Source organism: Hyaena hyaena, unplaced genomic scaffold (genome assembly GCF_003009895.1).
Source record: "Hyaena hyaena isolate Hyena2069 unplaced genomic scaffold, ASM300989v1 scaffold_97, whole genome shotgun sequence".
Classification (NCBI taxonomy): domain Eukaryota; kingdom Metazoa; phylum Chordata; class Mammalia; order Carnivora; family Hyaenidae; genus Hyaena; species Hyaena hyaena.
In genome coordinates this window covers 2,425,377-2,438,496 of record NW_024080728.1, presented here as the reverse complement: position 1 = coordinate 2,438,496, position 13,120 = coordinate 2,425,377, and the positions used below count along the sequence as shown (strand labels likewise).

The following is a 13,120-nucleotide window of genomic DNA, read 5'->3' as shown; positions in this document are numbered from 1 at the left end:
CGCCAGGTCCGAAGAGGAGGACCCGGGTCTGCGTGTCTGGCTGTCTCGGGCAGTGCTCTCTGTCCCTCCCACTCCCCCGTCCTCCTTTCAATTCCTCTGTTACCAGCGCGGCCGCAGGCGCCGCGGGGAACCGCACAGGTAAAGACTCCGCTACTGAGGACACAGGTGTGGGTGCCTCCCTGAATGGACAGGCCAGGGAGAGGCTGATGGCACGTGCCCAGCTTTTTCCCAAAGCGATTGTATTGACAGTGGGGCTCCGGGTGGGCAGACGCGGACCCCAGGAGCGCTACATTGTACTGGGGAAGCAGAGGGGGCGGGACTGAAGCCCCCAGAGCTTGAGAGCCGGCTCATTTGTATCCCCGCGTCTTGCGCAGGCTCTGTAGTGCCTGGAAAGTGGTGAGCTGGTTGGGTCCGGGCTGCAGCTCCGGAGGGTTATCCCCCACCCACTCCCTGCGGCGACTGGGGTCTGACAGTCGCTCCTCCCGGGCGCACACAATCTGAGGTTTGCAGAATGAAAATCAATAAAATCAATGCAAATGCAAAGAACACGAAACGTGTTTGGTTGTTGTTATTTGCGTTAAATTCTTTTATTTGTATGTTTTTTTTCCTTCTTGCAAAAAGTGGCTTTGGCTCGGATCCGGGCCTCGAAGAGGGAAGCAAAATGCCCCGGGTCTCCCTGCAGGAGGCGGGGGTCTGTCCTCGGTCCCGAGCGGCGCAAACTTCCCGGAGCTGCAGTGCTGGGTCCAGCGGCTGGAGGGGAGGCCCCCGGTGTGTTCGGCTTCCGGATACGGCTTTTCCCCCCTGCGCCTCATTGTCCGCACTTTAGGGAGAGGCCCCCCCCTCTCCTTCGCATTTTCCCGGTTCACCAACCCCACGCCGAGGGGGCCATGCCTCCTCCCCTCCCCCCCCCCCAGCTCTCCCCGGCGCTTTAAATAATGATATTTGCATGCAGGGAGCGATTCATAAATATGTCAGGGCCGGTGAAATATAGGCAACATTTCAAACTTTCTATTTAAAAAACATGAATTATGGCCGCGGAAAATGTGTTCCCATTTAAAGGCGATACGAAGTATTTGGTGTCTCGTCCCCGGGCCCATCCATCACTCAGACAATAAAGAGAGTTTTTCGCCCTGACACCCGCGATTTATGGGCGCCCTTCTCTGCCCTCATCACTCACCCGCCGCGGCCGGGCCGGCGACAGGCCGGGCTGAGAGAACGGCAGCCACCCCCCACCCCTGCGCCGGCCCGCGCGCGCACTGTGCGCCCTCACCAGCCCCCCAAGGCCTCCGCTCCCAGGGGGGAAGCGCCCGCTCCGGGGAGTTGGGAGATCGGTGGTGAAGGTCCAGGCAGCCGAACGACAGCTGAAGTCAAACTCGTCCTCTCACCTCAGTGCAAGCCTCTTTTAGGGGCTAGGGCTGAGCCCGCCGGGAACTGCGTTGCGGGCCCGCTCAACACCGGGGCCTCGCCCGCTAACCGCAGCGCCGCGCTTAAGTTTCCAGCGCAGGCTGCGAGAGGTTATTTACGTGCGGGTTCGAGGTGAGGGGAGAGGACTGGGCTGGGGGGTTCCCAAGCCGATGTCTGGGCATTCTCCGGGGAAGGCGAGCTGTTTTCAAGCTTCCTTGAGCCTTGCTTGGCGGATGCTCTTTCCGCAACTTTTACAAAGCTTCCTTCTCCCTGGTACGATCCGCCCTAACACATCCTGGGCGTCCGGGACACCTTGGAAACTATTCTTACGGACAGGGGCCGAGGAGTTGGCGAGAAATAGGAAGGGGAGGCGCCTTTCCTAGCTATTCGCCTCGGGCCAGGCTCGGCTGCCGCAAGCCGCCTTTGCCCACCGCCCACACCTTGCGCGCGCACTTACCAGCGCGCAGTCCTCCCTAAATCACCACCGAATCATTGTGGCAAACTTGCTTCGAAGAAAGTTCGGGCTTCATTTGCCGCGAAATTTGCTTTCAGTTTTCGCCGTGGGCGGACTCGGCCAGGCTAGCCCCGAAGCACCACCAGGGTTGGGGGCGCTGCCTGGCCTGCCGGGAAACGAGGGGCAGCTCCCGGCCTCAGAGCGTTGATAGTCCAGCGCAGCCGCGTGATCACCGGGAGCCACCCCGAGTCCCGCGCTGGGCCGATGCATCTGCGTACACTCGAACCGGGAGCCGTTTCCTGGTGCATGCCTGAGAGCTGAATTTATTCGGCTGTAGTGAGCGCAAACCGCAGAGAAATCCCGTCGATTCTAAAAATGACAAGGTTGAATTTATTAGATCAAGATTCATGTCTAAGTGCAGGGAGATGAATATTATACAAACAGCGCCAGGTCCAGTGTGAACGGAAGATCGCTTCCGGTTTCAAGGCATGTAACCTAACGTTTGAATATTTAGATCTACAGAGGGGTATAAAATATTATTAGATTCTTGGTGTGTGCACACACAGTCAAGTTGAAAAAATTCTAGAGCAAGTGTTTTTTTTTTTTGTTTGTTTTTTTTTACAGCTCCTGCTTGAGTGTAATTCGGGCTCCAGATAGCCTTATGTCCAAATAACCAACCAGTGAATATTTCCTATATCCAGAGTGAGTTCTGCTATGTTGAGGGGTGCAGTATGTGTACTTCTTTAAATATCTGCGGCGTGGAAGAAGTGAAATAAATACATTGAAGAAGAGCGGGCACACAGATAACTGAATAACTGCATCGCTACAATATTTCCGAGTATGGAAATAAATATTATTCCAGGTTGGCTGTGGAAGGTGTACACAACTTAGGGGGGCTTTTGGAAACCCGAGGTGGGAGCCACAGGTCCTGAAGTGCTGGATCGAGCACACTGAGGTGGGCCCCAATGGAAACCTCGGACCCTGGCGTGACTGCTCAGAGTGGCTCAGCCCGAATGGCCAATACTGTCTTGCCTCCGGGGTTCTCCGGGATACACGCTCGGAGAGAGAGACATCACTAGGCGCTGAACCTGGCATTTACGATAGAAGGACCTGGGGTCCTGCCGGTAGACATTTACCCCTTAGCCACTTCAACGGCCCCTCAATCGTGGCTCCACCAGGCTCAGGCCGTGGCCATTTGGGCCTATCGATTTGGAGCAGGAGCGCGTAAAAGGCGGGTCGCGCTTGGTTCCAAGTCCCAAAGTGCAAAGCCGGAGGACACCGGAGAAGGCCACGATTTCGCGTCCAGGCGGAATCCGGGCCCCACGCGGCCTGGGGAGGGCCAGTTTAAAGCCATGGGAGTGACTGGCTGCATTTACTTATTAAGTGTTAGGCATCCCCTCACAAACTCAGCACTGAGGCCCAGATGCCCCTAGGGTCTCCTCGGTATATTTGCAAAGCCCAAGAACGCCAGGAGCGGGGTGGGCGACGTTGCAGCTATGAAATTCCAAGGTCAAATATTAATTCCAGAATTGGGCGCTTGCAAGCGTCCAACCGTCACACTACCCTGCTACCCTGGTCTTTTTTTTTTTTTTTTTTTTTTTTCCCTCAGCCCTTCAAACGCACCCTGGCACAGGGGCAGAGCTTCTGAGAGCCCCTGCTTGGGGAGAAATTAGGCAGGACTCTGTCAGGAGTTCCTGGGAATTGCACACACTCCTGAGGAAGCCCTGCCGCAGAGGGGAAAAAAAACAAACAAACCCGGGCGCTGAGAATGCCTTGCTTCCCAGAGTGTGATTGAGCCGAAGTGGTATATACTGTATATGGAGAGGAGTGAGAGAGAATAGGAAATATTCCCTGTCAAGTAGGAAAAGGAGGAAAGGAAGAGGGGAGAAAAGAATAAAAAGGTTATGGAGTCTAGAAAGAAGCGTGTGAGGAAACAAAAAAGGGAATAGAGGAGAAAAAGCCAGGAGAGGCGAGCCGAAAAGAGTTACAGGCCTTGGCCAGGCCCCGGGACCAAGACCAGGCCAGACCGTGACTCCGGCGGGCCCGGTGCCACCGCAGGCCCGAGAAGAGGTGAGGGCTTCGCGAGAAGGTCCCCCACCAACCCTGCGAATCTGGGCCCCGCTTCCAGTCGGAGAGGCGGGCCTAGGTCCAGCGGCCTCCGCCTGCTCCATCTCTTCCCCCTTCCTGGGGACCACAAGGCGGGGCGGGACCAGGGGTGGGGAGGCCCCCAGGGGCGCGCGCCAGTCCCGGACTGTTTGGGCGCTCTGGGCCAGGCTTTCCAGCTCGCCGGGCCTGACCTGTCAGGCGGATTATCTTCGAGGGAGATTAATAGGGGAGGCGGGCTGCAATAATAATCGTTTTGTTTGATGTGACAACTCTGATAGGCGTTGATTTACTTACAAACTGATAGGCTTTTAATTGAGCGCCTCCGCCGAGCCCGAGATGAAAGGGAAGCGGCGGTGAAAGGCGGCCCGCCTGCCCTCCGGCCTCAATACTGATTAGCCATCTCGACAGTGAATAGTTCAAGGCATTTTCAAACTTTTTTCCTCAGCTCTCTCGCCTTCCATCCCCTCCCACCCCCTCCTCAAATATCTGCCATGCCCATTCCTTTTTTAGAGAAAACAAATCATTTACACTGTGTGCAAATAAAATCCACAGGACATCCACGCCAACCGCCGCTTGGGGTTGGAGGCTTTAGGCCTAGCGCGGAGTATTTAATAACTCCCCCACCCGCAAAGCCTGCAAGGCCTTCAGGGATTTGGCCTCCCCTGCGAGACGCGCAGGCTCGGATGCCGGAGCCTCCCAAAAGCCCAGGGCGCGCAGGCCCCCAGGCGCCCCCGTGCGCTCGGACCTTCAGAGTTGGGTTTGCGAAGAGCGAACGCACGCGGACCACGACCCGCGCGCGCGCGGCTCGCCGCAGGCCTGCGATCGTGTGCGGCCACACCGTGGCACGCCCATTTGGGGGCACGCGGGGCCCACTCTCTGGCTCCCCGAGGTTTTAGGGCTGGGATTGCCGCCCCTGAATCGCCCAGGGCAAAGAAAAAGCTGCTGGAATTCCGGGAGAGGGACAGGACTGAGTCTGGAGACAACCAGGGACGGAGAGGACGCCCGCGGTCACCTCCAGGTCTGGCCGCCGCCCCCAGCACTCAATGTCCGAGCTTCACAAGGAGGCTGCGTCGACGCGCAGCCCACCGCGGGGCTAGTGAAGCTGGGAGCTCTACAGTTGATCCGGGCGACACCTCGACAGCAAAGCACTCACTGATGCAGACAGACACTAACACACCCGCTGGTTACAAGCGGCCTCCCCCACGCGCTGCCCTGTATAGACAGCTTGGGACTGTCCCGCCCTCAGAAACGGGCACCTGGGACTCACCCCCCCAAAGATGATCCAGACAACCTTCACAACCTCGCGTGTAGCCTCGTCACCATCTCACGGACTCACCTTCCTCAGTTGTCGCATAGGCAGACACTCCAAATCTCCTTGAACGCAGGTGTGTTCTTACAGCTACACACACGCACACATACACACATCGACAAACAACAGCCCAAAAAACACGCCGCCTCACTTCGCTCTTCTCCTAATTATCTTTAGTCAAGTTACAATCCCATGAAGTTTACCAACCTAAAGAATCAAGAGATAAGATTAAAACGCAGAAAAAGAATGCCTACGAGAGAATTCTAAAACTCACCCCCAGAAAGTTCTCGGTACCTGTGTAAAGTGGGAGAGAGACAAAAAAGGGAGAGAAGGGAATGGGGTGGTGAGACAGGAGAGGGCGAGTCTGCGGAGGGCAGGTCCCAGACCCGACCCCCGCGGTTTGGAGCTCAGCGCCGGTGGAAAACGGGTCTCCAGACCCGGCCCTTGCCCCCCGCGCGGGTAGAGACGGGTTCCTGGCTCCCCGCTCTCCCTGCCCCACCATTTATCAAAGGACTTGACAACAAAAGAAGAGCCAGGGCGGAAAAGTGGGGGAGGGGAGATTCAAAGTCGTCCAAGTCCTTCTGAGGAAGGAGATGTGCCTTCCTCTCGCCCCCTTCCAGTTTCTGCGAGTTTCTGGAGGCGACCCCCGAACTCGCTCCGGACGCTCCCACAGCCCTGACAACTCACACGGCGGCACAGACGTGCACACAGACTTGTGCACCCAGCTCCAGGTACACAGAGGCACGCACAGCGCCTCCCCTCTTCCTTCCAAATCGCCCGAGTGACAGTGCAAATCGAGGGGAACGCGGCAGTCCCGCTCCGCTTCCCTGGAAGACCCCCGTTCCTACGGGCAGCCGGCCCCTCCCTGTCTCGCTCCTTCCCTCCGCTTCCCCAACGCAGGTCAGTCCCCGCTCGGCGTTCCTATCTATTCGGAACTCTGGCTACCAAACCTGCGGGGATACCGCGGGGTGGCAGAGGATTGGGGACAGGGCCTGAATCAGTTTGAGACGTTTCTCCACCCGACACCCACGGACAGGCCTCCTCGAAACCTCTCAGCTCTAGCTACGATCCGAAGGGAAGTAAAAGAATGAAGACCGGGAGGAGGTACCCCACCATTGACCTCCGGGACTCAAAGTTACATTGGTGGCGTGGCTCTTAGAAAGAAGTCTGAGTTTCGGGTCGGGGCACTACGAAAGGCGGACTCCGCGGCAGGCTGGCAGGCTGGCATCCTCACGCTCCCGAGGGACTCTCCGGGGGACAAAAATATCTCCCTTCTTAGACGTCGGCGCCTCCCGCCTCGGGTACCCGGGGCAGCTCCTCCCTCCGCGGCCCCAACAGACTCAAGTCCCAGAGGTAGAAAGGTGTATCTTTCTTCCACACCGAGGGGGGCTAAGCGCACACCCCAGGCCTGTGCAACCCTCTTAGCGCCCTGGGCTCACCTGCGCACTTTACCCTCACTATTCATTTTCCTGACACCGAGAGCCTCTTTTCCTCTCTTTCATTCTTTTTCTTAGAGCCGCCCCCACCCCATCCCAGGAGGCTGTCCCTCCTTCCCCCTCCGTTGGTTTCCCCCTTGGTCTCTTCCTTACTCTCCATCTCTCTCTCCCTCTCCCTTTTTCCCCTTCAAGTCGCACCCGCCTTGTAATCAGCAACAAAAGCTGACATAAATCACAGGCGGATTGACAAGAGCTGACAAATAACTGATTGATTGCGGTCGAGGAACATTGACAATTGATGGAGGGGTGGAGATGCCCAAAGAACTGAGGAGAGGGGGAGAGAGGAGAAGCGAGGGTAGCAGGGGAGAGTAAGAATGGGGAGGGGGGACGGAGTGTGAAACAGAGGAAACATGTGACCCCCGCTCCTCCCCCAATCTGCTTGTCCCCGGGCGTCACGTGGCCGGGAAGGGCTGGGAGCCCCGCGCGCAGCCCGGAGACGAGCCGCCGCCGCCTCCGCTGCCCACCTAGCTTCTGGTTTCTCTGCTGCCGAATCTCGGGAAACCAGAGCGGGCGGGCGGACTTCTTCCGTCACCCGCTCCCCACCTTTCCTTACCCAGGCGGCCGCGCCGCGACAGATTTCAGTTACTGAGCGAGATAAAATATTTGGTGTGTGGGTCCCCTGTGCGCCCCTGGAGTTGACAGTCCAGCTGTTGTCCAGACTCCCGCCGTTGCTCCTTCTGGACACCCCCTCAATCTGTTCCTCTTACGCACCCTCCTGCAAAAAAAAAAAAAAAAAGGTTTCAGTTTATTTTCTAGCCAGGAAAAAGAAGGACGACGAGGTAGAAAAAATAGAGGGAGGCGGCAGACAGCAAACGCAGAATAAATGTCCAGGTCGTCCTCCGAACGAAATCGAGGGGGGGGGGGACACGCGGGAGGGGAGCGGTGAAGAAGGAGCTGCCCATTAAAACCAGCGCTGAGAGTCCTGGCGGCTGCGGCGGCGGCGCGGGACGCGTCACATCCCCTTGACCCTCCAATCACCTCGGGCTCCCATTTGATTGGAAGGCGGCAAAGGCTTTAATCTCCCCCTCGGTGCAGCTGCTTTTGAAGTGAGTTTCCTCGCCAGAGCCCCGGCTGGACAGGCAGCGGCTCACATCGCCAAGCGCAGCGCCAGCGCCGGGTCGCGAGCGCGCAGCGCGGGGGCATAGCCCGAGGCGGACACGGCGAGCCACCGGGCACTCCCACAGTCCGGCCGGCTCCTCCCGCTCGGCCACGGCACTGCTGCGGGCCACCCAGGATTATTCGCTTCTGGCTCCAGGCGCCGAGAAGGCGCGCTGGGTGCCGGTGGCCGCCGCGCCAGCTCCTCCTCCTCCTGCTTCTGCTCTCGGGGCGAGCGCGCAGCCCGGAGCCCGCCCCCCGCTGCTCCCATGCGTGCGGGTGGGTCATGAGCACAGCGCCCTCGCTTTCTGCCCTAAGAAGCAGTAAGCACAGCGGCGGCGGCGGCGGCGGCGGCGGCGGCGGCGGCAGTGCGGACCCTGCCTGGACCAGCGCGCTCTCTGGAAATAGCTCTGGCCCCGGCCAAGGCTCGTCCCCGGCCGGCAGCACCAAGCCTTTTGTGCACGCTGTGCCCCCCTCTGACCCTCTCCGCCAGGCTAACCGCCTGCCCATCAAGGTGCTGAAGATGCTGACGGCACGGACTGGCCACATTTTGCACCCGGAGTACCTGCAGCCCCTGCCTTCCACTCCCGTCAGCCCCATCGAGGTAAGGACCCTCTCCCCGGATAGCGCTGAGACCACCACCCTGGCTGCCGCTTCACGGGATTTCTTTCTCTCGGGATCTGGGGGTGGGGATAGGGGGTTCAGAGTGATTCAGTTCCGGGATTGGGGAGAGCACATAGTGCTCCCGCACCTTAAAACTAGGGCAGAAACGGGGGAAGAGGTAGAATGGGGTGTGAATGCTAAGGGACAAAGCAGCTAAAACTTATTTCTCCCTTTGGTATTAAAGCCTCTACCCTGACTCAGGCCCCCTCACTTTCCGTCTGGAAGACAGGCGGAAGTCCGAAATGCCGTTCCAAAGTCGCAGTCTTAAGGGTCCCCAAAAGCTGATATTTGTACACAGCCTCTAAGGCGCCAACTGTCTGAGCCCTTACTCTGAATAAATAGGTGTGTGTGTGTGTGTGTGTGTGTATGGGGGGGAGAGGTATAGTTTTGGGTCTAGGAATCAGAAACCGAAACATTTCCGAGTATTTTAAAAAATACAGTTGGCGCTTATAGAAGGCAGAATATACCCTGATTTGGCGGGGGGGGGGGGTCCTTTCTCAAGGGCGAGTGTGTGTGTGTCTGCTGAGGGGTGTGGGGGTGCAGCCTAGGATTGCGCCTGGCTGGGAGGATCTTAACTGGCAGTTTATGGAAGGGCATTTGAACCCTAGAAGCCAGGATTCTAAAGGGTTTCCCCTTCTTTCTCTTTGTGCCACCCCCCAACCTCACGTCTGACCCCGCAGCTTGATGCCAAGAAGAGCCCGCTGGCGCTGTTGGCGCAAACATGCTCGCAGATCGGGAAGCCCGACCCCTCGCCCTCTTCCAAACTCTCCTCTGTCGCCTCCAACGGGGGCGGCGCGGGCGGTGCCGGCAGCGGCACCGGGGGCGACAAGGACGCAAAGTCGGGCCCCCTCAAGCTGAGCGACATCGGCGTGGAGGACAAGTCGAGTTTCAAGCCGTACTCCAAACCCGGCTCGGATAAGAAGGAGCCGGGAGGCGGCGGCGGCGGAGGCGGTGGTGGCGGGGGCGGCGGCGGGGGGGTTTCAGCAGAAAAGTCTGGATTCCGGGTACCGAGCGCCACCTGCCAGCCATTCACACCCAGGACAGGCAGCCCAAGCTCCAGCGCCTCGGCCTGCTCGCCAGGAGGCATGCTGCCTTCGGCCGGGGGCGGCCCGGAGGGCAAGGACGACAAGAAGGACCCCGACGCGGGCGGCGGCGGCGGCAAGGGTTCCGGGGGCGCCTCCGCCGAAGGGGGACCCACAGGGTTGGCGCATGGCCGGATTAGCTGCGGCGGAGGGATTAATGTGGACGTAAACCAGCACCCAGATGGGGGCCCCGGGGGCAAGGCTCTAGGCTCAGACTGCGGTGGTTCTTCGGGCTCCAGCTCCGGCTCGGGCCCCAGCGCGCCCACCTCGTCCTCAGTGCTGGGCTCTGGGCTGGTGGCTCCGGTATCGCCCTACAAGCCGGGCCAGACAGTGTTCCCTCTGCCTCCCGCGGGCATGACCTATCCAGGCAGCCTCGCCGGGGCCTACGCTGGCTACCCGCCCCAATTCCTGCCACACGGCGTGGCGCTTGACCCCACCAAGCCGGGCAGCCTGGTGGGGGCGCAGCTGGCGGCAGCCGCGGCGGGCTCTCTGGGCTGCAGTAAGCCGGCGGGCTCCAGCCCCTTGGCCGGGGCGTCGCCGCCATCCGTGATGACAGCCAGTTTGTGCCGGGACCCGTACTGCCTCAGCTACCATTGCGCCAGCCACCTGGCAGGGGCGGCGGCAGCCAGCGCTTCGTGCGCTCACGATCCGGCCGCGGCGGCCGCGGCGCTCAAGTCCGGATACCCGCTGGTGTACCCTACGCACCCGCTGCACGGTGTGCACTCTTCGCTAACAGCTGCCGCCGCTGCCGGCGCCACGCCGCCCTCCCTGGCAGGCCACCCCCTCTACCCCTACGGCTTCATGCTCCCTAACGACCCGCTCCCCCACATCTGCAACTGGGTGTCGGCCAACGGGCCCTGCGACAAGCGCTTCGCCACGTCCGAAGAGCTGCTGAGCCACTTGCGGACCCATACGGCCTTCCCCGGGACAGACAAACTGCTGTCGGGCTACCCCAGCTCTTCGTCTTTGGCCAGCGCCGCAGCGGCCGCCATGGCTTGCCACATGCACATCCCCACGTCGGGCGCCCCGGGCAGTCCCGGGACGCTGGCGCTGCGCAGCCCCCACCATGCGCTGGGACTCAGCAGCCGCTACCACCCCTACTCCAAGAGCCCGCTGCCCACACCCGGCGCTCCCGTGCCGGTGCCCGCAGCCACCGGACCCTACTACTCCCCCTACGCCCTCTACGGACAGAGACTGACCACGGCCTCGGCACTGGGGTATCAGTGAGGGCGGTGGGGAGGGTTAGCAAGGGAGAGAAAGGAGCTGGGGGGGGGAGGGAGGAGCCGAGGGAGGGGCGGGAACAGGGCAGGGGCCACTGTCACCCGCGCGTGGGGATGACCCGGGCCAGGAAAGGAAAAAAAATATATATATATATACCGTATCTAACTACCCAAAACAGCGACCGAGACCCGGTGGGAAACTCCCCTTTCCTCCACCTCTCATTTCCCCAGCCACGCAAACTTTATAAAAGTTGAAAAAATATCATTTGACTTTTTATAGAAAAAGAAGGAAAAACTAATTGAGAAAGTGTTCATCTGAGGACTGCATCGGTGGACACTGGTATTTATTTATGTTAGCTCCAAGCGGACCCGTGGTTCAAAAGTGCATTATTTAGTTTGATCTCCGTAGGTAAAAAGGAGGAGGGGTTAAAAAAATTAATCTTGAGGGTAAAAATGTGGAAAACAAACCCTCCTGTCCCTTGTAGATTATAAATAAATACAAAACCGCCACAGAACTAGAGGTCTTCTCTTTAATGTTACTTTAAATTGCTATTATTGTATTGTACGTTCTTATTTAATGTCTGATTGAAACACAAATTTACATGCATGTTTGTTACAAAAAATGAAAAAACAAAACAAAACAAGTCACAATTTGTCAGCTCTGATTTCAAATTGCAATTATTTTTAAGGTGTATACCATCGAAAGAGAATGGGTATTTTTTTGTATGTATTCTGGAAGAAAACAAAAAAAAAGGAAAAACAATTCTATTCCAAAACCTCATTTGCCTTATTTTGTTCTTTAAAAGGAACACAACTATTTTTAATTTTTAAGTCCACCCGCTGAGAAGGGGACTAGTAAGGTTTACGTCATGTACTAAAATAATAGACAATGTATCGCTTTAAAGATTAAAATTCCGTATATTTGATGTATTAAAAGGTTTTACTTCTTCTTATCTTTTTTTATTTTTATTTTTATTTTTATTTTTATTTTTTTTTGGCGAAAGAGAAAGGAAGAGAATGCCAGTTTCGGCCGCAGTGGGTTCCCTGGGCCTCACGGCTGCTCCTACTTCCCAGGACCGTGGCTGCATTTCCTATTGTTTTTGTTGTGATTTTTAGGAAGAGGCAAAGGGCTGGCCAGTCGTGGGGTTGGCCTTGGGGAAAAATATTTTTAAACAGGGGATTTCACAATTTGTAAAGATAGTGTCCTGAGCAATCGCTCATTTAGTTTTTAATTTTCCTCCCAGCGCGCGGTTTGTTAAAAGTGAAAGGAAAAAAAATGATTTTTAAAATCATTATTTCTCTCTTGAGATTTTTGGGAATTTGGCTTTTGTTTTGTACAGAGCGCGGCGCAGTCCGGGACTCTCCCCAAGGCCTTGGCCCCGGGGACGGGCCACTGCCCGCTGTCCCTGTCCCGGGCGGGCAGACGGGATAGATAGGTAGATCGGGGACGGTGAGCGCTTGGGAACCTGTTTCCCAGGCCTGGGGGGAGCGCGCCGGAATTTTCTGGTCCCTCGGTTGAAAGTGAGCTCGCTCTCCTTCTCTCCTTCTGGGTGCCGGGGCCCAGTCCTCAGCACCCCCCGCCCGGAGCTCCGGCCGGCGCCGCGGCTGCTTTTCCGCGTCCAGATTTCTCTGCAGCCCGAGCTGTACCCTAGTCTGGGCCTCCGGAGAGCGCGCCGGGACACAACCCGGAAGTCCCTTCGGATTCGGTCCCGCAAGGGTCGCCGAACCCATTCCCTGTCCTGCCGGGGCGACCAGGTGGGCGCCGAGCGCTGTCCTCGGCTTGGAGCTCCGCTCGGAAGAGGTGCGGGGGACCCTCCGTCCGGGCCGGCACCCCCGCGGAGCGCACCGCTCCCTTGTCCCCAACTTGAGTGGTGGGACTGAACTGCACGAGCTCTGATGGGACCACGCAGAGAAGAGCCCTCACCTTTTCTGGCTGGGAGGCGGGGGGGGGGGGTCGAGACTCGGTCCCCCTCCCGAGCCCTCCCCACCCAACACGGACACCCGCGCCCCTGCCCCTGGCGTGAGCGCTGTGGTCTTCCGGCTGGGTGCTCGGCCTCCCGGGTCGGCGGGAGCTCTGGGCTCAGGGCGCGACTTTCCTGGGATCCCGGGGATCCGGAGTCGCGGCGCTGAGCGCGCACCCCAAACTCCCCTCTCCCTGGGGTCAGGCCGTTCTGGGTTCTCCAAGCCGCCGGCCTCCCTCCCGAGGCTCGCCGCCACACAGAGGCCGGCCTCGGCCTCGGGCCCCGGTCGGTCCACCGCGCCGTCCCCGCCGCCATGAGCTCGGGGGCTGG

The 13,120-nt window shown here is 58.6% G+C and overlaps 2 protein-coding genes across 8 annotated transcripts; one reads left to right on the top strand and one right to left on the bottom strand.

Moving 5' to 3' along the window:
* Positions 1-571: 571 nt before the first annotated feature.
* On the bottom strand, positions 572-7,809 carry LOC120233751 (putative uncharacterized protein encoded by ZNF503-AS2). Of its 7 annotated transcripts, none has more exons than XR_005528901.1 (3): positions 7,748-7,809; positions 7,323-7,484; positions 572-2,227 (listed from the first exon to the last, which is right to left on the bottom strand). XR_005528901.1 is itself a non-coding variant. In XM_039235209.1 (2 exons), the coding sequence occupies exons 1-2, from the start codon at positions 5,316-5,318 to the stop codon at positions 1,931-1,933; spliced, it is 315 nt and encodes a 104-aa protein (XP_039091140.1). In that variant the 5' UTR covers positions 5,319-5,480; the 3' UTR covers positions 572-1,930. The 7 variants fall into 7 exon arrangements, 1 of the variants encoding a protein (XP_039091140.1); XR_005528902.1 differs by lacking the exon at positions 7,748-7,809 and adding an exon at positions 5,301-5,480 and having other exon boundaries at positions 7,323-7,682; XR_005528904.1 differs by lacking the exons at positions 7,323-7,484; positions 7,748-7,809 and adding exons at positions 5,301-5,480; positions 6,713-6,803.
* Positions 7,810-7,831: 22 nt separating this feature from the next.
* Positions 7,832-11,782, top strand: ZNF503 (zinc finger protein 503). The gene is made up of 2 exons (XM_039235198.1): positions 7,832-8,468; positions 9,208-11,782. The coding sequence occupies exons 1-2, from the start codon at positions 8,151-8,153 to the stop codon at positions 10,834-10,836; spliced, it is 1,947 nt and encodes a 648-aa protein (XP_039091129.1). The 5' UTR covers positions 7,832-8,150; the 3' UTR covers positions 10,837-11,782.
* Positions 11,783-13,120: the final 1,338 nt, after the last annotated feature.